At 39.4% G+C, this 25,405-nt stretch overlaps 1 protein-coding gene across 33 annotated transcripts in view; it reads right to left on the bottom strand.

The window, feature by feature from the left end:
• Positions 1 to 25,405, bottom strand: part of HUWE1 (HECT, UBA and WWE domain containing E3 ubiquitin protein ligase 1) — a 162,342-nt gene that overhangs the window by 59,302 nt on the left and 77,635 nt on the right. For all 33 annotated transcript variants that reach the window (XM_085007951.1, XM_085007938.1, XM_085007956.1 and 30 more), the window contains 8 exons: positions 24,921 to 25,012; positions 24,078 to 24,289; positions 17,913 to 17,970; positions 16,769 to 16,945; positions 12,747 to 12,992; positions 11,605 to 11,738; positions 4,423 to 4,517; positions 156 to 344 (listed from right to left, as the gene is read on the bottom strand). In XM_085007951.1, coding sequence (XP_084864077.1) covers positions 156 to 344; positions 4,423 to 4,517; positions 11,605 to 11,738; positions 12,747 to 12,992; positions 16,769 to 16,945; positions 17,913 to 17,970; positions 24,078 to 24,289; positions 24,921 to 25,012 — 1,203 coding nt within the window. The remainder of the gene's footprint in view (positions 1 to 155; positions 345 to 4,422; positions 4,518 to 11,604; positions 11,739 to 12,746; positions 12,993 to 16,768; positions 16,946 to 17,912; positions 17,971 to 24,077; positions 24,290 to 24,920; positions 25,013 to 25,405) is intronic.

Here is a 25,405-nt window from a genome sequence, read left to right on the forward strand (position 1 = left end):
TCGTCTCTGTATCCCTGACAGTTAGTATAAGCCTGTCACATAGCAGATACCTGAAAACGAGCTAGTTAAGTTTAAAACTTCCTTAAAGCCATACCAACTCAATCGGTATGAAGACTGATTAAGGCTCTAAAAGACAGTGGAACAGAATTACTCACCTGATAATAATGGCTTGATTTGCTTGATTCTGGCAGCCATGGCAGGTGTGATTTTAGATTTGCCCTTAGAGTCTGAAGCAGGTTCATCTGTCTCCATAGGAGCCAGTGTGTCACCATCAAGCCCAATGCCTTCCAACAAGCCTTGGGTAGAAGCATCCATACTTCCAGCGGTTCCATCCTGTTCCCCATCTGCAGACATAAGAGGGGAGCAGTAAGACCACGTTGAACCAGCACTTACCTGGTTCCATTTTCTCAAGAATCCCAAGAAAGAGCTACCTGTAGTATAGTGCTTATTACTCTTTAAATGTCCACAACTTCCTAAATCTTAACCCCCCCCAAAAAAAAACCCCCAAAAAACTGTACTGTTGGAGTTCCTGCCATGCTGCAGTAGGTTAAGAATCTGACTGTAGGGGCTCAAGTTGTTGCGGAAGTTTGGGTTCAATCCCCAGTCTGGCGCAGTGGGTTAAATGATCCAGTGTCTCCACAGCTACGTCCTGGATTCAATCCCTGACTGGGGAACTTCCCATATGCCATGGGTGCTACCATAAAAAAACAAAAAAACAAAAAGCATACAACTGTACTGATAAGCTTCTCTCCCTGGATTCCTTCTAAGTAGCTAACACTGACACTTTCCCATGAGAGCATATGAAGTCTTAATCCAGTGCTACCTTGGAAGACTATAGGTACACTGCATGATTCAGGAACTTCACATAGACTATAATGTGCACAGTGATCCCACACTCTCAAGGTGCATGCCCTTCTAGAATTTTATAGCTTATTAATAAACTCAAATCATACATCACAGATTACCACTGGAAAAACACTTCCTAGAATTTAAGATTTTTGTTTATGAATGTTGAGATGTGTCTTTTATTATTATTTTTGGCATAGTGCTCTGAGACCTAAGAATCAGCATTAGGAAAACTACAAAACACTTCCAAGTTTTCTTTGTAATATTATGGAAAAACTGTGGAAATGGAGTAATCTTTGTTAAGTGTGTGAAAGAAACGCTAGGGAAAAAAAACTGAGTTGTTATGCAAGGCAACTCTTTGACCATGAGTCCAATTTTTTTCTGGGTTCGTTGTAAAACCAAGATTTTATTCTTTCCTTGAATACTTTGACAAAATTTGAGATTCTAAAGTTTTTTAGTGTATTATCTTCAAAATTAACTTTGCCAGAGGTTTGTATATATTATCTCCCCTTTCCCCACAATACAATAACTAGATGTCATGTAAGTCCTTACTTGTTTCATAAATTATCTCTGCTTTCTTTCTTTCTTAGATCCTTAACCCACTGAGCAAGGCCAGGGATCGAACCTGCTTCCTCATGGACGCCAGTCAGATTTGGTAACCACTGAGCAACAACAGAACTCCAGCCACAACAGGAACTCCTCTGCTTTAAGTTCCTTAGCATTTTCTCTATCTATGGTAATCTCACAGTACAATTTCAAAGTTTAAACATATTTGATAGTTTTTAATACACAGAATGATCTTTACTATTTTCTTAATAATTTCGTCAAATTTATTTTCTCCCTGAGGCAGAGTATAGGACAAAAAACTTTCTAGAAAAGCTGGTCTTACTAATTTTAGGTTTATTGCAGTAGAGCCAGAAGACTGTATAATTTCTGCTTATTGCAATTTGGAACTTCTTTTGTAGTATAATATAAAAGTTACTTTCTAAAATGGCACTGTCCAATAGAAATATAATGTGAACAACATCTGAGCTTGGCTAGGGAACGAAACTGTGCCACCTCAGAGACAATGCTGGATTCTTTTTTTTTTTTTTTTTTTTGGTCTTTTTGTTGTTGTTGCTATTTCTTGGGCCGCTCCCGCGGCATATGGAGGTTCCCAGGCTAGGGGTTGAATCAGAGCTATAGCCACCGGCCTACACCAGAGCCACAGCAACGCGGGATCCGAGCCGCGTCTGCAACCTACACCACAGCTCACGGCAACGCCAGATCGTTAACCCACTGAGCAAGGGCAGGGACCGAACCCGCAACCTCATGGTTCCTGGTAGGATTCGTTAACCACTGCGCCACGACGGGAACTCCACAACGCTGGATTCTTAACCTGCTGTACCACAGTGGGAACTCCAAAAGCTTAATTTTTAGTAATACACTACTTAACCCAATATAATAAAAATTGTTACTTCAACATGTAATCAAATATAAAAATATTTAGATATTTATGTAATTATTAAAAAAGGAGATATCTCTTTTAACACATCTGAATTCAATTTTCATTAATTGATCTATATTTCATGTAATTTACTGGAAAAAAAAGATTCACATACCTAAGTTGTACATACTTAAGTCTTCCAACAACTGAATAAAGTAATAATTGTTATATTTAAATTAATAAGAATTAAAAGTTCTGTTTTCTCTGTCCAACCTATGACTTCATCTTAACTACATATCTGCAACAATTCTATTTCCAAATAAGATCACATTCTCAGGTGCTAGGAGATTAGTACTCCAACATATAATTGTGTGTGTGTGTGTGTGTGTGTGTCAGGGGAACCACACAATTCCACCCATAATACACTCCCCTTAATAAGGGGCTGGGGAGAAGGAGGGAGAGAGAGAGAAAGCATGAGTGAGAGCATGCACATGGAAAGGAGGAATGAAAGAAATTTTTTTTTTAATTTTTTTTTTTGCTTTTTAGGGCTGTAGCTGAGGCATATGGAGGTTTCTAGGCTAGGGGTTGAATTGGAGCTGTAGCCACTGGTCTATGCCACACCCACAGCGACAGGGGATCCGAGCATTGTCTGCAACCTTCATCACAGCTCACGACAAGGCTGGATCTTAACCTACTGAGAGAGGCCAGGGACCGAACCTGCATCCTCATAGATCCTAGTCAGGTTTGTTAACCACTGAGCCATGAAGGAAATGCCTATTTTGGTTTTTTAGAGTTGCACTAGCCACATTACGAGTAGTCAACAGTCACACATGGCTAGTGGTCACCAAATTGAACACCTGTGGTTCTAAAGTGATCCACAGCCACTTAGAATGGTAATTTACCATATTTAACCTAAGAAATTAAGGTTCTGAAAAATAAGCATATAAAAATTAAAGTCCTGGAGTTCCCGTCGTGACGCAGTGGTTAACGAATCCAACTAGGAACCATGAGGTTGCGGGTTCGGTCCCTGCCCTTGCTCAGTGGGTTAATGATCCAGCATTGCCGTGAGCCGTGGTGTAGGTTGCAGATGTGGCTCGGATCCCAGGTTGCTGTGGCTCTGGCATAGGCCGGTGGCTACAGCTCCGACTGGACCCCTAGCCTGGGAACCTCCATATGCCGCGGGAGCGGCCCAAGAAATAGCAAAAAGACAAAGTAAATAAATAAAAAAAAAGATAAAAATTAAAGTCCCATCATACACTTTGATAAAGCAATTTCTAATTTTTTTTTTTTTTTTTGGCCATGCCTGCAGTATGTGGAAGTTCTTGGGCCAGGGACCGAACCTGAGACATTGCAGTGACCTGAGCCACTGCAGTGACAACACTGGATCCTTAACCTGCAGCACCACAAGATAATTCCTAAGAATCAATCTTATATTTGCATAAAACTACATACAAAGATGTTAATTTTCCAATATAGTACATTAGAAACTTAATAGTGAATGGTTAATTCATGGTACATTTACATGGCACTTAATGTTAATGGAAAAAAGATCTATGAAGTATTTTATCTATGACAATCACAACAATGTTAATAAAACATATCCTCAGGGGAAAAGATTAGGTAGACACTTCTGAAATATTTTTTGTAGTACAAACATGGGTGATTCTTCTTTCTACTACTACATTTCCTAATTTTTATCATTGTATTTTTAATAGAGAAAATAAATGAAAATAGTTTAACATAAATAATTAAAAACTAATGAAAGAGGAGTTACCATCGTGGTGCAGCGGAAATATATCCGACTAGGAAACATGAGGTTGCGGGTTCGATCCCTGGCATCGCTCAGTGGGTTAAGGATCTGGTGTTGCTGTGAACTCTGGGTCGCAGACGCGGCTCAGATCTGGAGTTGCTGTGGCTCTGGTGTATGCTGGCAGCAACAGCTCCAATTGGACCCCTGGCCTGGGAACCTCCATGTGCCGCAGGTGCGGCCCTAAAAAGACAAAAAACAAAACAAAACAAACAAACGAAAACAACTAATGAACAGAAAAAAGAAGACTACAGACGATAGAGCTAACTAAAATTTCACAGCAGACCTGTAAAGACACAGAGACAGAACTTAAATGGCTAGGATTTTGGTTTCTTGGAGTTACCTGATCTTTTTCCGCCCTGGGTCGTACCTGCCTTCTCATCCTTTGGAACAAGTTTCTGCATGTCCGCCTGACCAAATTCACACCCAGATGGTAGGCTGCAAGGAGAGAAACAGTGAGCAAAAAAAAATCCCTGACAGCTGTCTTTTTTTTTTGGATTATACTATTTCCCTTTTTAATAAATTTTCACATATTATAAAGATGGCTATTTGCATGTATGTTTTTTTTTTCTACCCTCCACCCCAGGTCTAGTGATTGGTAATTTTTTTTTTAAATATTTTTTTTTTATTTTCCCACTGTACAGCAAGGGGGTCAGGTTATCCTTACATGTATACATTACAATTACATTTTTCCCCCACCCTTTCTTCTGTTGCAACATGAGTATCTAGACAAAGTTCTCAATGCTATTCAGCACGATCTCCTTGTAAATCTATTCTAAGTTGTGTCTGATAAGCCCAAGCTCCCGATCCCTCCCACTCCCTCCCCCTCCCATCAGGAAGCCACAAGTCTCTTCTCCAAGTCCAAGATTTTCTTTTCTGAGGAGATGTTCATTTGTGCTGGATATTAGATTCCAGTTACAAGTGATATCATATGGTATTTGTCTTTGTCTTTCTGGCTCATTTCACTCAGGATGAGATTCTCTAGTTCCATCCATGTTGCTGCAAATGGCATTATGTCATTCTTTGTTATGGCTGAGTAGTATTCCATTGTGTATATATACCACATCTTCCGAATCCAATCCTCTGTCAATGGACATTTGGGTTGTTTCCATGTCCTGGCTATTGTGAATAGTGCTGCAATGAACATGCGGGTGCATGTGTCTCTTTTAAGTAGAGTTTTCTTCGGATAGATGCCCAAGAGTGGGATTGCGGGGTCGTATGTATAGATTTCTAAGGTATCTCCAAACTGTTCTCCATAGTGGCAGTACCAGTTGACATTCCCACCAGCAGTGCAGGAGGGTTCCCTTTTCTCCACAACCCCTCCAGCACTTGTTATTTGTGGATTTATGAATGATGGCCATTCTGACTGGTGGGAGGTGATATCTCATGGTAGGTTTGATTTGCATTTCTCTTATAATCAGTGATGTTGAGCATTTTTTCATGTGTTTGTTGGCCATCTGTATATCTTCTTTGGAGAACAGTCTATTCAGGTCTTCTGCCCATTTTTCCATTGATTGATTGGTTTTTTTGCTGTTGGGTTGTATAAGTTGCTTATATATTCTAGAGATTAAGCCCTTGTCAGTTGCATCATTTGAAACTGTTTTCTCCCATTCTGTAAGTTGTCTTTTTGTTTTCTTGTTGGTTTCCTTTGCTGTGCAAAAGCTTGTCACTTTGATTAGGTCCCATGGGTTTATTTTTGCTCTCATTTCTGTTGCTTTGGGAGACTGACCTGAGAAAATATTCATGATGTTGATGTCAGAGAGTGTTTTGCCTATGTTCTCTTCTAGGAGTTTGATGGTGTCCTGTCGTATATTTTAAGTCTTTCAGCCATTTGGAGTTTGTTTTTGTGCATGGTGTGAGGGTGTGTTCTAGTTTCATTGCTTTGCATACAGCTGTCCAGGTTTCCCAGCAATGCTTGCTGAATAGACTTTCCTTTTCCCATTTTATGTTCTTGCCTCCCTTGTCAAAGATTAATTGACCATAGGTGTCAGGGTTTATTTCTGGGTTCTCTCTTCTGTTCCATTGGTCTGTCTGTCTGTTTTGATACCAGTACCACCCTGTTTTGATGACTGTGGCTTTGTAGTATTTCTTGAAGTCTGGGAGAGTTATGCCTCCTGCTTGGTTTTTGTTTCTCAGGATTCCTCTGGCGATTCTGGGTCTTTTGTTGTTCCATATAAATGTTTGGATTGTTTGTTCTAGTTCTGTGAAAAATGTCATGGGTAATTTGATAGGGATTGCATTGAATTTGTAGATTGCTTTGGGTAGGATGGCCATTTTTACAATATTGATTTTCCCAATCCAGGAACATGGAATATCTTTCCATTTCTTTATATCTTCTTTGATTTCTTTGATGAAAGTTTTATAGTTCTCGGCATATAGGTCCTTTACCTCCTTGGTCAGGTGTATTCCGAGGTATTTGATTTTGTGAGGTACAATTTTAAAAGGTATCGTATTTTTGTATTCCTTTTCTAATGTTTCATTGCTGGTATACAGAAATGCGACTGACTTCTGAATGTTAATCTTATATCCTGCTACTTTGCTGAATTTATTAATCAGTTCAAGGAGTTTTGGGGTTGAGTCCTTAGGGTTTTCTATGTATAGTATCATGTCATCTGCATACAGTGACAGTTTGATCTCTTCTCTTCCTATATGGATGCCTTTTATTTCTTTTGTTTGTCTAATTGCTGTGGCTAGGACTTCCAAAACTATGTTGAAGAGCAGTGGTGAGAGTGGGCATCCCTGTCTTGTTCCAGATTTGAGTGAGAAGGCTTTCAGTTTTTCCCCATTGAGGATTATATTTGCTGTGGGTTTATCATAAATGGCTTTGATTATATTCAGGAATGTTCCCTCTATACCCACTTTGGCAAGGGTCTTGATCGTGAATGGATGTTGAACTTTGTCAAATGCTTTTTCTGCGTCTATTGAGATGATCATATGATTTTTGACTTTTTTTTTGTTAATGTGGTGTATGATGCTGATTGATTTGCGTATGTTGAACCATCCTTGTGAACCTGGGATGAACCCAACCTGGTCATGGTGTATAATTCTTTTGATATGTTGTTGGATTCGGTTGGCTAAGATTTTGTTGAGAATTTTTGCATCTATATTCATCAATGATGTTGGGCGATAGTTTTCTTTTTTGGTGGTATCTCTGCCTGGTTTTGGAATGAGGGTGATGGTGGCCTCATAGAATGTCTTTGGGAGTATTCCTTCTTCTTCAACCTTTTGAAAAAGTTTAAGGAGGATGGGCACCAATTCCTCTTTATATGTTTGATAGAATTCACCTGTGAATCCATCTGGTCCTGTACTTTTACTTGTAGGGAGTGATTTTATGACCTCTTCAATTTCATTTCTAGTGATTGGTCTGTTCAGTTGGTCTGTTTCTGCTTGATTCAGTTTTGGCAGGCTGTAAGATTCTAGAAAATTGTCCATTTCTTCCAGATTGTCAAACTTGTTGCCATATAGTTGTTCATAGTATTTGAGTCTCTATTTTATTGATTTCTTCTTTGATCTTTATAATTTCCTTCCTTCTGCTGACTTTAGGACTTTTTTGTTCTTCTTTTTCTAATTCATTTAGGTGGAGGGTTAAGTTGTCCATTTGGGATCTTTCTTCTTTTTTGAGAAAGGCCTGTATTGCTATAAATTTCCCTCTGAGCACTGCTTTCGCAGCATCCCATAGGTTTTGAGAGGTTGTGTCTTCATTATCATTTGTTTCAAGGTAGTTTTTAATTTCCTTCTTGATGTCCTCATTGACCCATTGGTTTTTTAGTAGCATGTTGTTTAGTCTCCATGGAGTAGGTTTTTTCTCTTTCCTTTTCCCATGGTTGATTTCTAATTTCATGGCATTGTGGTCAGAGAAGATACTTGAGATAATTTCTATGCTCCTAAATTTATTGAGGTTAGCTTTGTGTCCCAATATGTGGTCGATTCTTGAGAATGTTCCATGAGCATTTGAGAAGAATGTATATTCTGATTTTTTTGGATGTAGTGTCCTGAAGATATCAATTAAGTCTAACTTTTCTATTGTTTCCTTTAGGATCTCTGTGGCTTTATTGGTTTTCTGTCTAGAGGATATGTCCATTGATGTGAGGGGGGTATTAAGGTCTCCTACTATGATTGTATTCTCATCAATATCTCCCTTTATGTCTGTTAATATTTGTTGTATGTATCTGGGTGCTCCTATATTTGGGGCATATATGTTGATGATAGTAACATCCTCTCCTTGGATGGATCCCTTAGTCACTAAATAGTGTCCTTCTTTGTCTTTATGTCTTTTGTTTTAAAGTCTATTTTGTCTGATATGAGCGTTGCGACTCCTGCTTTTCTGTCATGTCTATTGGCATGAAATATTTCCCCCCACCCTTTCACTTTCAATCTATATGTATCTTTTGTCCTAAGGTGAGTTTCTTGTAGGCAGCATATTGAAGGTTTTTGCCTTTTTATCTACTCAGCCAACCTGTGTCTTTTGATTGGGGCATTCAGTCCATTGACATTTAAGGTGATAATTGATAGATGATTATTTATTGCCATTTGAACCTCGTGTTCCAGTTGATTCTACAGTTCTCCATTCTTCCTTTCTTTTTTTTTTTTTTTTGGTTGGATGGTCTCCTGTTATTATCTGCTTGAGCGTATTTTTTTCTTTTTTTCAAATGCAATATTTGGCTTTGGCTTGTGGTTGCCCTGTTTTTTAAGTATGCTAACCCCTTCCCATAATTGTGTGTTTTAGCCTGATGGTCCTGTAAGTTCAAACCCTTCATTACTATATTAAAGTTAAGAGAGACATACAAACAAACAAAAAGGGTTATTTACCTCCTAACATCCCTTGCCCACATTTTATGGTTTTGATGACTCTTTCTTATTTTTTTCCTTTTAATTTTATTTTGTTTGAAGCATGTTCATGATTAAATCTGTATGCTGGCTTATTTGAGTGACTGCTCTCTGATTGCGGTTTCCTCAGTCCTAGTTCTTCCTCTTCTTCTTTCTTCTTTTTTCTTTTTTCTTCCCTTTCCTGCCTTTCTTTTTGGTTTAGAGAAGCCCTTTCAATATTTCCTTTAACCTGGGTTTTGTGTTGCTGTATTCTTTAAGTTTTTGTTTGTTGGGAAAAATTTTTTATTTCCCCTTCTATTTTAAATGATATTCTGCTGGATAGAGTATTCTAGGTTGCATATTTTTTCCTTTGAGCACTTTAAATATCTCTTGCCATTCCCTCCTGGCCTGTAGTGTTTCTGTAGAGAAATCAGCTGATATTCTTATGGGGGTTCCCTTGTAGGTAACATTCTGTTTTTCTCTTGCTGCCTTTAGGATCCTCTCTTTATCACTAACTTTTGCCATTTTTATTATGATGTGTCTTGGTGTGGGTCTGTTTGGGTTCAGTTTGTTTGGGGCCCTCTGTGCTTCTTGTATCTTGAACCCAGTATCCTTTAGATTTGGGAAGTTTCCAGCGATAATTTCTTCAAATATATTTTCCATCCCCTTATCTTTTTCTACTCCTTCTGGAATTCCTATTATGCGTAGATTGGCCCGCTTTATATTATCCCATAGGTCTCTTATATTGCTTTCCAGTTTTTTGATTCGGTTTTCTGTCTGTTGACCAGATTGAGTGATTTCCATTATTCTATCTTCCATATCACTGATTCGTTCTTCTGCATTATTCATTCTGGTTTTTACTGCCCTTAGTTCAGTTTGCATCTCTGCAAATGAATGTTCTAGTTTTTCTTGGCTCCTCCTTACATTTTCTAGCTCCTTTCTGAGGGTATCTGCATTACTGTTCATATCGTCTCTTAATTCCTTCAGTATTTTCACTATTTCTCTTTTGAACTCCAGGTCTGTCAGACTGCAGAGATCTGTTTCATTGTTGACTGTTTTAGGTGAGTTCTCCTGTTGGTTTGACTGGGGGTGGTTTCTCAGCTTCTTCATCTTGCTTGTTGTTTTCTTTCTCCTGAGGGAGTTGTACTCTCCGTTATCGGGCAGTGTTTGCCTTGTCACTGCCGTGGAATATTTCCTGAGGGCTGGCGTTGGTGCTCAATCTTTTTTGAGGCAGTGTGGCTTTTCTGGAGTGTTAATGGGGCTAACAGTGTTTCTTTGAAGCAAAGGAGGGCTTCCTGAGGGAAGACAGAACTGGGAGGTCCACATCACGATGGTAGCAGATTTCACTTGGTCATGCAGAGCTTGCTCTGGTGTTTTTAGGCTGTGGGGTTCTTGCAGGGGGTTGGCGGTGTTGGGCAGCTGTTCCTCAGGAGTGCAGCACCCCCTGGGGGCTGGAGCAGCTATCTGGGTCGCTGAGAACCTAAGAGGCTCTTCCCTAGGGCAGCCCACCTCAGAAGGACAGCCTGAGAATGTAGGCGGATCTTTTCACAGTCCGGCCGAGCTTGTTGCAGCTTTTCTGGGCTGCAGGGGCTCTTCCAGGGGGCTGGTGGTGCTGAGCAGCTATTCTGCGGGAGTGGGGCACCCCCTGGGGGCTTGGGCGGGTAGCAGGGCCACTGGAAGCCCAAGAGGCTCCTCCCCAGGGCAGCCCGACTCAGAAAGACCGTCTGAGATCTTTTCCCGACTCGGCCAGGCTTGTTGCAGCTTGTCTGGGCTGCAGGGGGTCCTGTCTGGAGCTGGCAGTCCTATGCAGCTGGTCCACTAGGTCTCAGCACCCCCTGGGGGCTTGGGCGGGTAGCAGGGCCGTTGGAGACCCAGGAGGCTCCTCCCCAGGGCAGCCCGACTCAGAAAAACCGTCTGAGATCTTTTCCCGACTCGGCCAGGCTTGTTTCAGCTTTTCTGGGCTGCAGGGGGTCCTGACTGGAGCCCTGACAGCTGTCTTTTTAATGTTGTGCTTATTTAATGTCTCTGACCCGCTTCACTGACACCAACATATACCTGTTTTTAAGTTAACCTAACAAAACATCTGCAATGATGGAATTCTTGAGGTAGCACTCAACAAGGTTTCCAACTCAACTCTCTAGATCTGGCTAACAAAAGGACCAAATTATAAATACCTACCGTGCTGACACAACATAACTGGGATATGAGGTCAAAGATGTACAAGACGACACATCTGCAAGCAAGTCCTTCGGCTGCTAAGTGGGAAAGACAATGTATGGATGCAATGTTTGTGTCCCCTCAAAATTCAAACACTGAAATCCTAATACCTGATAAGATGGTATTAATAGTAAGGCCTTTGGTAGGTACTTAATTCTTAAGGGTGAAATCATCATGAGTGAGACTACTGCCTTATACAATAGGCTCCAGAGTCCCTTGCCACCTTGTGAGGATACAACGAGAATTCTGCTATGTGGAAGAGAGCCCTCACCTAACCATGCAGACTTCTAGTCTCCAGAACTCTGAGCAATAAATTGCTATTGTTTATAAAGACCCAGTCTGTGGATTCTGTTATAGCAGTCTGAATGGACTAAGACAGACAAGGAAGCCTCTGAACTCACTTTTCTGTCCTTGACCAAAGCAATCCTCCAGGCTTACTAAGCTTAGTTTCTCTGTTAGGAAAGACAACAGAGACAACAAAAGAGATTAACAATTCCCTTACCTGTTTGGAGTACACAGGGATAGAAGGACAGTGCTTTCCCACACCAGGGAACAGTATAACTGGCTCAGCTTGCTTAGAACACTCAGACCCAACTGAGAGCCCCACTGGTTTACGGAGATGGAACGAATTTCACTCTGCAACCAAAGTAAAAAGGAAGGTGATCTTTGGGATGACCTCTGAATAATTACATTCAAAATCAGCTATTTAAGAAGGATAAGGGATTCTATTTTTCCTTATTATTTTCGGAGTTGTCTACTTCATCCAAATTTCCACATTTAAGATCACAGTTCCACAAGGTATTCTCTTACAATATTTATCTGTCTCTAACATCCCTTCTCATTGCTTTTTTGTAAAGTGAAAAACAGGAGTCACAGGCATCTCCTCTTTTCTAAATCAATTAAGGAGTTTTATAGACTCATTGACACTTTCTAATTTTTTTAGGTGCTGAGAGGTCTTGTTATTTCCCTTTTATTTCTTTACTTCAATAAATAAATAAAGCCCTCAAGCTTTGTCATGTAATTATTTTTTAAATAGTTCATAACTATGCTTTTCATTTAATTTGATCCAAAGAACACACTCCTGTTCAAGGGCATAAAACAGGGCTGCTAAAAATATTAAACCATTAATCTTTAGACTTGATGCTTGACTACTAAAGGTAGTAAATAAAACTGTGAACACTCAAAAGCAAACAAAACCCCAAAAACTTAACTTTCTGGAACACGTAACATGGGCTGCAGTTACAAGGTTTGATATTTGGAAAGTCCTTAGTAATCTGTTAATGCATTTGTAGAAAGAGTAGGAAATAAGGCCAGATGAGCACCCAATTGAGCTTGCCTGCTAAAAGGGGTGACTATATATACCCCTATGATCTCTATGGATGTTATAGATCTATTAATGCCTGTTACTTATCTCAACCTCACAAAACAAATCATATGAGCACTCAACTTCTAATGAAAAAGATACTAAGGGAAAGTGAATCTAGACAGCAACCTGAAGCGTAAACTCAAGTGACCCACCCAAAAAAACTCCTCACCCTTAAACTGTTCTTTTATAGCAACTAGCCTAAGTAGAACTGCTTCTAAGCACACTAAAATGCCAGGTATATGCCCTAGGTATCTCACTGACTTTAAGATAATTCTTACCTGTCCAACTCTGCATGTATGAACAAACATCATGATGTAGGCGTGAGCAGCAGTGAGTGCATGCAGTAGAGGTGTGGCCTGAGCTGATAGGGTAGCATCAGCAACATTGCCTGCACAAGCCAGTTCTCGCAGCAACACTGAGCCCCCAGGGGATTCAATTGGGCGGTGTAAGGGCTCCAAGGAGGAAAGAATGGAGTCCAACTGCAGAAGACCCTCCTGAAGGACTTTGGGTTCATGTGACAGTGTCTGAAATAACAATAATAATTAAAGCATTAATGTACAATTAACTTCATGTGCATATATCTTGAACAGTCACAATGAAAGAAGTCGAAGACTGGTTTCACTAATTTCAGATGTGGCCATGGTCTCTCACCTGTTAAATGGAGCCAAAATATGAATGCAGTTATCACATACCTTTATGCTTCCTTTAAAAATAACATATTACGTCTTTAAATGAGACTTTCAAACATGGTCATATTTAAAAGATGGTGATGACCAAATTGGAATATTGTTACAACAAAGACTCTGTGCACTAAGATTAATCTCAAATTTTGCTCAATAGAGAGCAATATTAGGCAAGGTCCCAAAGCATGGAAATGACCCACTATTACAAATGTACTTTTTTTTTAAAACCACAATAAGAGACAATTATAGGATAGGCATCAGCTAGGTAGGTATTTTCTTTTTCTGGAGACAAGTCAAGGATTATACGGCATTTGTAATTTCTTTTTGAATCTACAGAAAAATCTTGACAGTAAACACTATTACTTGCCATTCAAAGACAGGAGAATTTATGTGTCTTTCCTATGGCTTTATTTTTTTTTTTTTTGTCTTTTGGTTGTTGTTGTTGTTGTTGCTATTTCTTGGGCCGCTCCCGCGGCATATGGAGGTTCCCAGGCTAGGGGTTGAATCGGAGCTGCAGCCACCAGCCTACGCCAGAGCCACAGCAACGCGGGATCCGAGCCGCGTCTGCAACCTACACCACAGCTCACGGCAATGCCGGATCGTTAACCCACTGAGCAAGGGCAGGGACCGAACCCGCAACCTCATGGTTCCTAGTCGGATTCGTTAACCACTGCGCCACGACAGGAACTCCTCCTATGGCTTTAAATAAATCTATCCATCCTCATGCAGTCTATCTTAAAGCAGGTAGTATAATGATGGAGCAGCTTTTTCCCCTCCCTCCCTTATGAATAACACTTAAATATTTGCAAAAAGAGCAAAATGAAATATTAAATGCAGATGTCACAATTATGGATCTTTCCATGTAAGAAATTGGATTTCTGATTTTTAGCAGAAATTACTTATCATTGCACAACCCAACTAATAAAGATGCTTCATAGATTTAATGCATCAATTCTTCCTAGAATCCCAACACCTTTTTTGTTAGAAACAGAAAAATCCCTCTTAAAATTCATACAGAATCTCAAGTGATTCCAAATAAATATATAAGTATCTTAAAAAAGAAAAAGTTAAAGGTCTCACACCCCCAGATTTGTAAACTTACCACAAAGCTACAGTAATCAAGTGTAGTACTGGCATAAAGACAGACATCAGTACCAATGGAATAGAACAGAAAGCTCCAAAATAAAGACCTGCATACACGTATGGTCAAATGATTTTTTGACTGGGTTGCCAAGACAAGGGTGCAACAGGGGAAGGGCAATCTTCAACAAATGCTGTTAGGAAACCTGGATAACCACGTGCAAAGGAATGAAGTTGAACCTTACCTTACACCATATAAACAATTTATTCAAAACAGATCAAAGACCTAAAACTACAAAACACCTGGAAAAAGCCACAGGATAAAAGCTGTATGACACTGAATCTGGCAATGAATTCTTAGATATGACAGAAAAGCACAGGCAACGAAAGTAAAAACAAAAACAAAATAAAACTCCCCCACACAAAACCAAATTGGACTTTATCAAAATTAAAACCCCCTTTTTTTTGTTTCAAAGGTTACTATCAACAGAGAGAAAAGCACCCATGGAATGGGAGAAAACAACCTGTAAATCATTTACCTGATAAGATTAATATCCAGAATATAAGAACTTCTACAACTCAACAACAAAAAGTAAATCCACCTATTAAAAAATGGGCAAAGGACCTGAAGAGACATTTTTTCTCAAAGACATACAGATGGCCAATAGGCATATGAAAAGATGCCGACATTGCTATCAATAGAGAAATGCGAATCAAAATCATGAAATCTTATTTCATACCCCTTAGATTGGCTAGTATCGAAAAACTTAAAAAATAACAAGTATTAGTGAGGATGCAGAGAAATCACAGAACCCTTGTGCTTTGCTGGTTGGAATGTGAAATGGTAGAGATGCTATATGGCAGTTCCTCAAAAAATTATACAGTATGGCAGTTCCTCAAAAAATTAAAAACAGGAGTTCCCTTTGTGGCGCAGTGGTTAACGAATCCGACTAGGAACCATGAGGTTGCGGGTTCGGTCCCTGCCCTTGCTCAGTGGGTTAAATGATCCGGCATTGCCGTGAGCTGTGGTGTAGGTTGCAGACGCGGCTCGGATCCTGCGTTGCTGTGGCTCTGGTGTAGGCCGGTGGCTACAGCTCCAATTCGACCCCTAGCCTGGGAACCTCCATATGCCGCGGGAGTGGCCCAAGAAATAGCTAAAAAGACAAAAAAAAAAATAAAAATAAAAATAAAAACAGAACCACCATAGGATCCAGCAAATCCTAATTCTGGGTAGATACCCAAAATAACTGAAAGCAGGGTCTCATTTTAAAGTCAAACTCAGGAATTCCCGTCATGGCTCAGTGGTTAATGAATCTGACTAGGATCCATGAGGACGCAAGTTCTGATCCTTGGCCTTTCTCACTGGGTTAAGGATCCGGCATTGCCGTGAGCTGTGGTGTGAGTATATGCTATAGGTCCAGCCCTAAAAAGCAAAAATGAATAAATAAAATCAAACTCAAACTTGGGACCAGAGACTAGAATGGTTGCCGGGGGTGGGGTGGGGTGGAGAGTTACATAGTCAAGGGTACATATAAAGTTTTATTTAGAAGATTAATAAGTTCTGGGGATCTAATGTAAAGCATGGTGAGTATAGTTGATAAATACTGAATTATTTATTAGGAATTTGCTAAGAGAGCAGTAGATCTCAAGTGTTTTCACCACATACATAAAAGCAGAGTCTTGGAGAAATATTTGTATACCCATGTTCCATAAAAGTGGAAGCAACCAAAATGTCTATTGATTAATGAATGGATAAATGAAATGCAATTTATATACACATTGGACTATTATTCAGCCTTAAAAAAGGAAAATGCTGACATATGCTACACACAGATGAAACTTGGGGACATTATGCTAAGCAAAATAAGCCAGTCACAGAAAGATATGAATTCTATTTACATGACATACCTAGAACAGTAGGTATTCAGAGATAGAAAGTAGAATGGTATTTACCAAGGGCTGGTAGGGAAAGGGGAATTGAAAGTTGTTGTTTAATGGGTACAGATTTTCAGTTTTGCAGGAGAAGAGAGTTCTGGAGATGAGTTTCACAACAATGTGAATGTACTAAACTAACATACTTCAAAATGGTTAAGGTGGTAAATATCATGTTATGTCTATTTTTCCACTATTTAAGATAAAGAAACTTCATTTTTGGGCAAAATTTGAGCAATGAACTATAGGTCAATCATACTTAAAATACACAACTATCAAGCCTGAGAAAGGAAAAAAAAAATACATGGCTAAACAATACCAGATTGTGTTAAAACCTAGCTCCAAAGATTTCTTGGAGATGTACTTTCCCTTCCAATAACCTCATAATGTTAGAACTATAAACAAACATAGGAACAAAGAACACTTTGACTTTTCTGTAAGAGATAATATGGTACACACTATTTATTAGCCACAAAATTCACTTGTAGTACATAATCACAAATTTCTTCATTATGTTTTAGTTCGAGGGGAATAAAAACACATATAGAAGTATTGCAAAATTGATTTCTAAAAGAAATGAAAACATTTGGCCAGATGCTTCTTACCAATATGGATTTGCAGACACCTGCAACAGCCTGACAAGCTGCAGATGTGGGAAAGTCAATGGGCAGATTAGGAAGACCCAAAATGGTAACCAAAGGCAAGAGTCCTTTCTGATTCACAAATTCCTGGCAGTGGTCATCGGTTGTATTGTTGCTCAGAATAGATTCCACAAATTTCATCTAGGTAATGAAGATTTTAAAAAAAGGTTATTAGAGTTTGACATTTGGAACTAAAATGTCAACTTGGAATAAGGACATGGGTAACCTTATAGTCATGAAATCAGTATTTTCTAGAATATTAAAATCTCAGGTAAGTGGAGATAGATATATATGAACCCTGAACACCCAGAAAATAAGGCCTAATTACAACTTCTTCCAAATTTACCTTTTCAGCCACATCTAAAATCATATAATTTGAAGGCACAAGGCCACATCATGAATTAGTGGCAGAATCAGATCTTATCTCTTAATGTGCTCATTTAGCGCTTCTTACATGATAATGTGTTGCCTCTCCCCTGGAAGAGGATACTTTCCTTCAAATGTACTCATAATGCTTATAATGCAAATGAAACCTAGAACTCTGGAAGAGCATTTTATATGGGTAAGAAAGTAAAGTGTGGGTCACAAACACTTTAGGAAAAAGAGAAACCATCTCTGAAAGTCTGGAAGTGCATTACTGGGCTAGAACAAATGCTGAGTGGGCTTCCCCTTATATGTAAATAATTCTGAGAAAATTCAAACTCTTCACTTTTTCCTGTGAGACACATAGGAAATTAAAAGAAAACATCACTATATATATGTATTTTTGGGGGGTAAAAGAGAAGTTAATGGGAAAAAATGGCAAGTAACAGGAAAAAAATATGTTGGTACAAATTCAAAGAACATAATTCTGGATTGGCCTAATCCTCTTGCTTGGATTCCAAAGGGGAATGAACATAAAATTGGGAATACCAATAAAAAGGGGTTGTTAGCTAATTTTTGGCAAATTAGTCCCACAGAACAAGGTTTGCACATCTTTCCCCACTACTCTGCACTCGAAGGGCCCCAGTGAAAATAAACACTGAAATTATTAGATTACTTGGTAACCCCACACATTTTCCAGAAAAGCACACACCTTTTATTCAGTATGCCCTACCATTAATCTTACCACATTAAGGATGTAATCCATGAGGGGAATAGGAATACGTTCCTCTGTACCAACAACCCTGTTAAGGAGAAAAGAGTTAAGTTACACGGAAATCCACAATATCAGTGCAAGAAAACAAAGCAAAGAAAAGGAAACAGCATGAAATTCTAGGACTTCTTCTCAGACTTACAGCCTTTAGTATATAGTATATGGAAAAAAAGAGCTGAAATTAATTTTCTTTTTAATTAAAAAAAAATTTTTTTCTCTCTTTTTAGGGTCACACCCATGACATAATTCCAAGGCTAGGGGTCCAATTGGAGCTGTAGCCACCAGCCTATGCCAGAGCTATAGCAACGCTGGATCCATGCCTAATCTGTGACCTACACCTTGGCTCATGGCAATGCCGGATTTCCAACCCACTGAGCAAGGCCAGGGATCGAACCTGCGTCCTCATGGATGCCAGTCAGGTTCGTTAACCGCTGAGCCACAATGGGAACTCCTGAAATTAATTCTGAAGCTAGCTTTCTTAGCCTGAGCACATTGAGAGCACAAAAGGAAAAACCAAGCTTTCACAAACAGCATTTGTACATATCACAAAAGAAATTATTCTATCTTGGGAAAACTAAAAAAAATTCATCAATAGGAAAGATATTAAAAATAAACAAGTTCAATTAAGAGACTATTTAAATATTTGCTTGAAGGGGCTAGGCAATGAAACAAATACAAAAACATCTTTACCATGTTCTTACAACAGGTTTAAAGTTATAGAGAGCGAAAAATGGAATTTAATTTTGCTCAAAATTCCATGCTTAGATTGACAAACCATTCAGAATAGTTGAAGTTCATCAAAGAAATTTCCAAGGCTTCCTTCTCTAACAACCTTTTCCTGAACTATCCAAAAATTGTAATTAGGTCTTTTTTTTTTAAGTGATTTTTTTCTCCATTATAGTTGGTTTACCGTGTTCTGTCAATTTTCTACTGTGACCAGGTCCTTTTAGTTCAGATGCTTCAATGCTGCACTGAAGATAAAAAGACTGCAATGCCATGCTGCAGAAAATGCAGTCATTAGCTCAAAGGAAAGAGATGTAAAAAACTCCAAAATTATACTGAAATGAAACAAAATCTACATATTAAGACAAACCCGGAGTTCTCGTCGTGGCACAGTGGTTAACGAATCCGACTAGGAACCATGAGGTTGCGGGTTCGGTCCCTGCCCTTGCTCAGTGGGTTAATGATCCGGCATTGCTGTGAGCTGTGGTGTAGGTTGCAGACGTGGCTCGGATCCCACGTTGCTGTGGCTCTGGCATAGGCCACCGGCTACAGCTCCAATTCGACCCCTAGCCTGGGAACCTACATATGCCACGGAAGCGGCCCAAAGAAATAGCAAAAAGACAAAAAAAAAAAAAAAAAAAAAAAAAGACAAACCCTAGCAAAAAACAAAACTTGAGTCAAAATGGAGCATTTTGGATATAGGTCCTTGGAAGAAAAGGGCAGAAAGGAGAGGTAGGGGAGGGAGAAGGCAGGAAAATTGGCAAGAGCCTAGTAATTTTCATCTCTGAGCAAGATAAAATGTGATCAAAGATTTGCTAGGCATGAGGACATTTGGCAGCAAAATGAAAACTAGGCAAAGAGAGTGGAGAGAGAGACATGACGAATGGCTTTAGAACCAAAATATCCAGACCTTGGGCTTGTGTAGGTGTTGTGAACATGTGAATTTGGGCAAGAACTTTGTACAAAGGGAGGACCTATAAGCTAGGAATGAAATGATTCACAGGAAGATTACAAACTTTTCCTTGACTATAAACTTTCTCAGAACCACTGCAGCGCTCCCTGGTACATACACCAATTGTCCACCCCAGCTTTTCTTCACCTCCTTAGGAAGACCCCAGAGATCCACTGCTACAGCTAAGGAGTGTGTGGCTCTAGCCTAAGGAGACATCTGCCCCTTTGCAGAAGCCAAATACAAAGGTAAAGAGCCGAAGTACTATCATGAAATGGGACCTAGGTACTCCCTTCATTTGCTAGATGTAAGTTGGGGAGAACAAGAGAGAAAACAAACCAACAGTGGTTCTCCAGGAACAAACTTGTTCACTAACCATTTTTCTCCCAACCCTCATCTTCTCAGCTTCCAGGCTCAGGACATCATATAGGAATAGTAAAATGATTAACTCTGTTCAGCAGAAATCCCCCTACCAAATGGTTTTAAGAAAAATTCTAATCCTAACTTCATATGAAACTCTGACCCACAGCATCTTTGAAACAATTAAAGACAACATTCCCACAGTAAATGAAACAATTTACCTTAACTGTCATATTTAAAACTTCTGCCTCTCCTCCTCCAAAACATGCAAACATTCCCAAACTTAATTTTACCCTGGTCACTTTTACATGTGTATTTATGGTTCTGGAGCCCTTAATCAGACATAGACAAGGATTCAAACTGAGTGTCATAGTACATGGATATAGGACAACTGATCTCATGTTTTAGGTTTGGGGGGGGGTGGGTAGGAAAATCAGGTCTTTCTTCTTACTCCTGAGAGACAGCTGCCTTTAGCAAAGGATTCCTCCCAGTCGAACAACTGCTTCTCTGCATGTGCTGCCTTTAAAGCCCAGACAGTTGCTATTCAAGTTCTAAACACATGGTTTTATATAACCCATTTCTTGTTCAGGATAGGTTGTTAGATCAGGTAAAATAAATGGAATAGATCACAAAAATAAACCATGGTGCCTCAACTAAAAACCATGGTTACTTATCCGCAAATATATTCACCCCAGCAATATTAGTTTTGCTGAAATTAAACAATTTAGAAGGCAGAAGAAAAGAAGCCAAAAGACAACTATTTAAAACTACTTGTGGTGAATGCCTCTGAATGTAGAACAGAACTCCATGTATTTGGGGTTGACTAATTCCAGATCCCTAGCACAAAACATGTGTCTCAAGATCAAATAGGAACAACCATTTTTTCAAATGCCGACTGCTGGTTTCGGGGGCAGGGGGGAGGTAAAAGCACACTGTTTTAGCCTGGGGGGAAAAAAAAACTTGTAACAAAAGTTAATCAATAGAAGAATAGATAAATGCTGTAGTATATTTAAACAACAGAATACTATTCAGCAACAAAAACAACATACTGATAAGACATACCATGGATTAATTTCAAAACATGCTATTTAAAAGAAGCCAGATATAAAAGAGTACATTCATCAGATATGATACACATACATATAAGACTCCATTTACTCTATTTATATGATATTCCAGATAGGCAAACTTTCCCATTAATAATAGAAATAAAATAAGTAGCTGCCTCAATTTAGGGTAGGGAAATAGGAAACTTTGTACAGTTAGTGGATTATAGAGAAATCATACCTCAATTAAAGAGAATGGAAAAAATTTACTTATGTGTGTATTTAAGGCATTGGAAAACAGATGTGGGTATGGGAGACAAGAATTTGTTTGGAAATGCAATTGAAGAATTTTGGATTAGGTGGGGCAGGGATACAAACATGACTTTTGGGGAGAGGGGTGGCACGCAATGTAAAATTTTCTAAGCCGCTTCCCATATTGGCAGAAAGTATAGCGCAACTCCCACAACTATCTGAGATAAGGAGATAAAAGAACCAGTTAATAGATTGTGGCTTTCAAAATGGAGGTTGCGTCCAGACAGTCTTTTTCATTCCCTTGAAGCTCTAATAATCCACATGATGACCCAAGCTTGTAAAAGTGGCAAAAGTGGAAAAGTACACATATTGCTATCTGTGAGACTCTTGAACATGTCATGTCATTGAGGTACTGATCAACACCCAGACCAGGGAGACTACAGAGAACACTGATACCATGAACAGCAACTATTAGAGTCCTTTGCAAATTAGAAGCAACAAATGACTAGTACTATGGTAGGGCATAATGTTGTGAGTCTAGATTTTTTTTTTTACTATTTCTTTATTCTCGTTCATGTTTCATGAGGCCCAGCTCTCTTGGCATTTAGGACTTGGAATCCTTAATCTAATGCTTTTATTTAGGGCCGCACCCGCAGCATATGGAAGTTCCCAGGCTAGGGGTGGAATCGGAGCTATAGCTGCGGGCCTACGCCACAGCCAGAGCAACGCCAGATTCGAGCCATGTCTGCGACCTACACCACAGCTCATGGCAAAACCAGATCCCTGAGCAAGGCCAGGGATCAAACCTGCATCCTCATGGATACTAGTCAGATTCATTTTCACTGCAACACAATGGGCACTCCCTAATGCTCTTGATTCATTCCATCAACCCACTAAATAAAATTGACTGATTATCTACTATATACAAAGTAACTGGGATACTTTGTAGAATGATACACTGTCCTTGTTTTGGAGAAGATTAATGGGGGAAATCATTAGAATATATAAACAATTTTAATAACACTGTTGGGAGAACACAGAAGATCAACTTCCCATTTGGAGATTAAAAAAAAAAATTCCTATAAGAATAAGACATTTGAGCTGGAGTTGCAGGAAGCTGACAGATGGAAAAGGAGGAGATAATCTGGGATGGAAGATATATATGGATAGAACATAGTAACACATGACATCCCAAGAAAAGAACTGAGAATGAAGATATACGAGGGCTTGAGAAAATATCAATTTACTACAACAGCTTAAAATCTGGGCATGTTAGACAAAAGGTACAAGATGTCCAGGCAGAACAGTTATGTGCAGATGAATGTACACAGCTTGACTCAAAATCTCCACCACTGTGTACAATCAAGAAATCCTCCCCTAGTTTACAACCAGGAAAGGGAACCCTATCCCAGCAAGGTGGCTGACAATCAAGGGTGTGGCAATGAAGCACCAAGATTCCAACTTCTTTGCAAATAACGTCTTGCCTTCTTTTAGGGTATCCTCCTTTTCCAGAAAGAGAACATTCCAATCAAAACAAAAGATGGTGCTAGATGAAAGTAAGGTTGCCTTTTTAGATAAGGAAAATATATCTGCCCAAGAAAGCAATGCACTTAGTTAATGCATTATCTCCAAAAAGATTCGTATCAACAGGCTCATTACTTTCTAGAGTTCCAGGAGGGCCTACCTGTTTTGGATTCTAGACCAGTTGCTCTTCCTATCTACTCCACCATAGTCTTCTCCTAAGTCCAAAGCCACCCTTCAAGACCAGCTCAAACCCATTCATATCCATGCGTAAAATGCTTATGCTTTCCTCATAGCTACTTTTACACATCAAAAACAGTTATTAAATGAGTGAATGCATGACTGTCCAGAGGAATCGCACCCATTTCTAGCAGGAAGGCGATTAAGAGTTCCAGCTACAGCAGGTGCATTTCATCCCTTGCATGCAAACATGGTAAGTAAAAAACCAAAGTGGACTATCTACCAGCAGTCTTTAAGTTCACCCTCTCCCAGTAAATCAATTTTTGTGTACAGCACACTGCAAATAAATATTAGAAGGAAAATCTACTGTGCCTAGATAAAATAGTATACTTCAAAGTCTGATTTATTTGGAGTGAACAGATCAAATGAACAAAAAACAAAGACCAACCAACAAGAAATCTCTTAACCCTTAAGAACTTGTTAAGAGATAGGCTTCAAAAGTGCAACATGTCTCATATTCACTTACGGAAACATTTAAGCAATCAGTGACATGGAATATGAAATCAACAAAGTGAAACCATCTGATTGTTCAATTTGATATACTAAATTCTGATTCAATTTCATGAACAGTTTTTTTTTTTTAACTTTTGTCCTTTTTAGGGCTGAACCTACAGCACATGGAGGTTCCCAGGATAGGGGTCTAATCGGAGCTGTACTGCTGGCCTATGCCACAGCCACAGCAATACCAAATCCAAGCTGCATGTGTGACCTACACCACAGCTCACGGCAACGCCAGATCCTTAGCCCACTGAGCAAAGCCAGGGATCAAACCCGCAACAACCTCATGGTTCCTAGTCAGATTCGTTTCCGCTGTGCCACAACAGGAATTCCTCATGAACAGCTTTTTAAGAAAGAAAGCTTTACTGAGGCAACCAAAACAATTAAACACCAAAGCACAAATGACACACAAGGGTCAAAGAAAGAAAAACTATAGACATTCAGGGACTGAAGAACCTTAAAACTGGATCTAATCCAACTCCCTTAATTTTACAGATGAAACAATGCTCTAGATCACAGTGTTAGAGAATTTGTCTTGTGAACACTCACTGCTGATTAGGCTCAGTTTCATTCTGCTGGGTAGAATTAAAGCTCTGCATGGCCTGTACTTCCTCTTCCTCTTCATCTTCACTAGAGGCCTCTTCTGCAGCATGATTAGACCTTGGGGGAGGAGCAGTGGCAGTGCCATCTGCCTTCTGGATTGATGGCTTCTGACAGATGTACTTAGGGTCTCTTCCAAGATTACAGATTTCTTCAAGTAACTAAACGGCAAAGGAAACAAGATTGTTTATTAGTAATTAAGGAATGTGGAGATGACTAACATTTTTGGAGCACTACTTACATACAGAAATCCCAAAATACTTTATACATCATTCCTGGAATGTAGTTATTAACCTCGTTTTACAAAGAAGGAAATTGAAGTCCTATGAAGTTAAGTAACTTCTTCAGGGTCACATGGCTATTATGTGACTGACTGACTGAGATCTGACTCCAAGTTCTAACTTGCCAAGTACCAGTAACTCATACTAGTTTCAACAATTCTAAGAGGTAACTGGCATGGATAGTAAATGTGAACAAAAACCAAACTCCAACCCAAAAAAACCCCATAAGCAACAAAGATTATAAAGGGTAATTAATATGCTTTTACAAACAGAAGCTAAGCCTTGGCAACTTCTTAATATCCTATAAAAGAAAGTAACACATAAGTGACATTTGTCAGGGGAGGGACTGGGGGTGGCCTGAAGAACCAACCCAAGGACTTGGGACAAAATGAGGCAGACATAATGCTCTTGTAGGTATAGTCTAAGAATCCAAATGACTTCCAGTAAACTATGCCTTTTCCTAAACACTCCAATTTCACTGCTTTTTCATGCCCAACGGGCCACTTCCCACCTTGATGATCGCAGTTGTCGCATCTGTTTTGAGGGTGGGCTGATGTCTCATAAGCTCATCAACAGCACTCCCCAGGTTGGAGGCAGTATCCCCTTAAAGCAAAAAAAATGGAACTGTTAGAAAGACCGCATAAAATATAGCTCGAGCTATTTTTTGTGCCAATATAAGGAGGAAAGAAGAAACCGAGCTGGTAGTGTTTTTCTAATGCCATGCTTTCACAAGTGAATTCACACCAACCTCCGCAACCAAATCACTAGGCAGGAAAAAGGAAACCTATCAGTCTAGTAAACATATTTTAAAGCAACCATGTGTGCTATATTCTATCCTAGTAATCTCTACTGCCAAAGTCTGAACTAGTATTATAGAGTGAAGAGAGAGCAAGAAAAGAAAGAAGTATATAAACTTTTAGTCCTTTCTGCTCCAGTAAAGAATGTTAGTGGGTAGAATGCTACAGTGGTGGCTGAAAGCACAAAGCACATTTTTGA

This window comes from Sus scrofa, chromosome X, assembly GCF_054392235.1.
Source record: "Sus scrofa isolate SSC_HxYL_T2T_F1_AM1 chromosome X, Sscrofa_HxYL_maternal_Yorkshire_Landrace_v2.0, whole genome shotgun sequence".
Classification (NCBI taxonomy): domain Eukaryota; kingdom Metazoa; phylum Chordata; class Mammalia; order Artiodactyla; family Suidae; genus Sus; species Sus scrofa.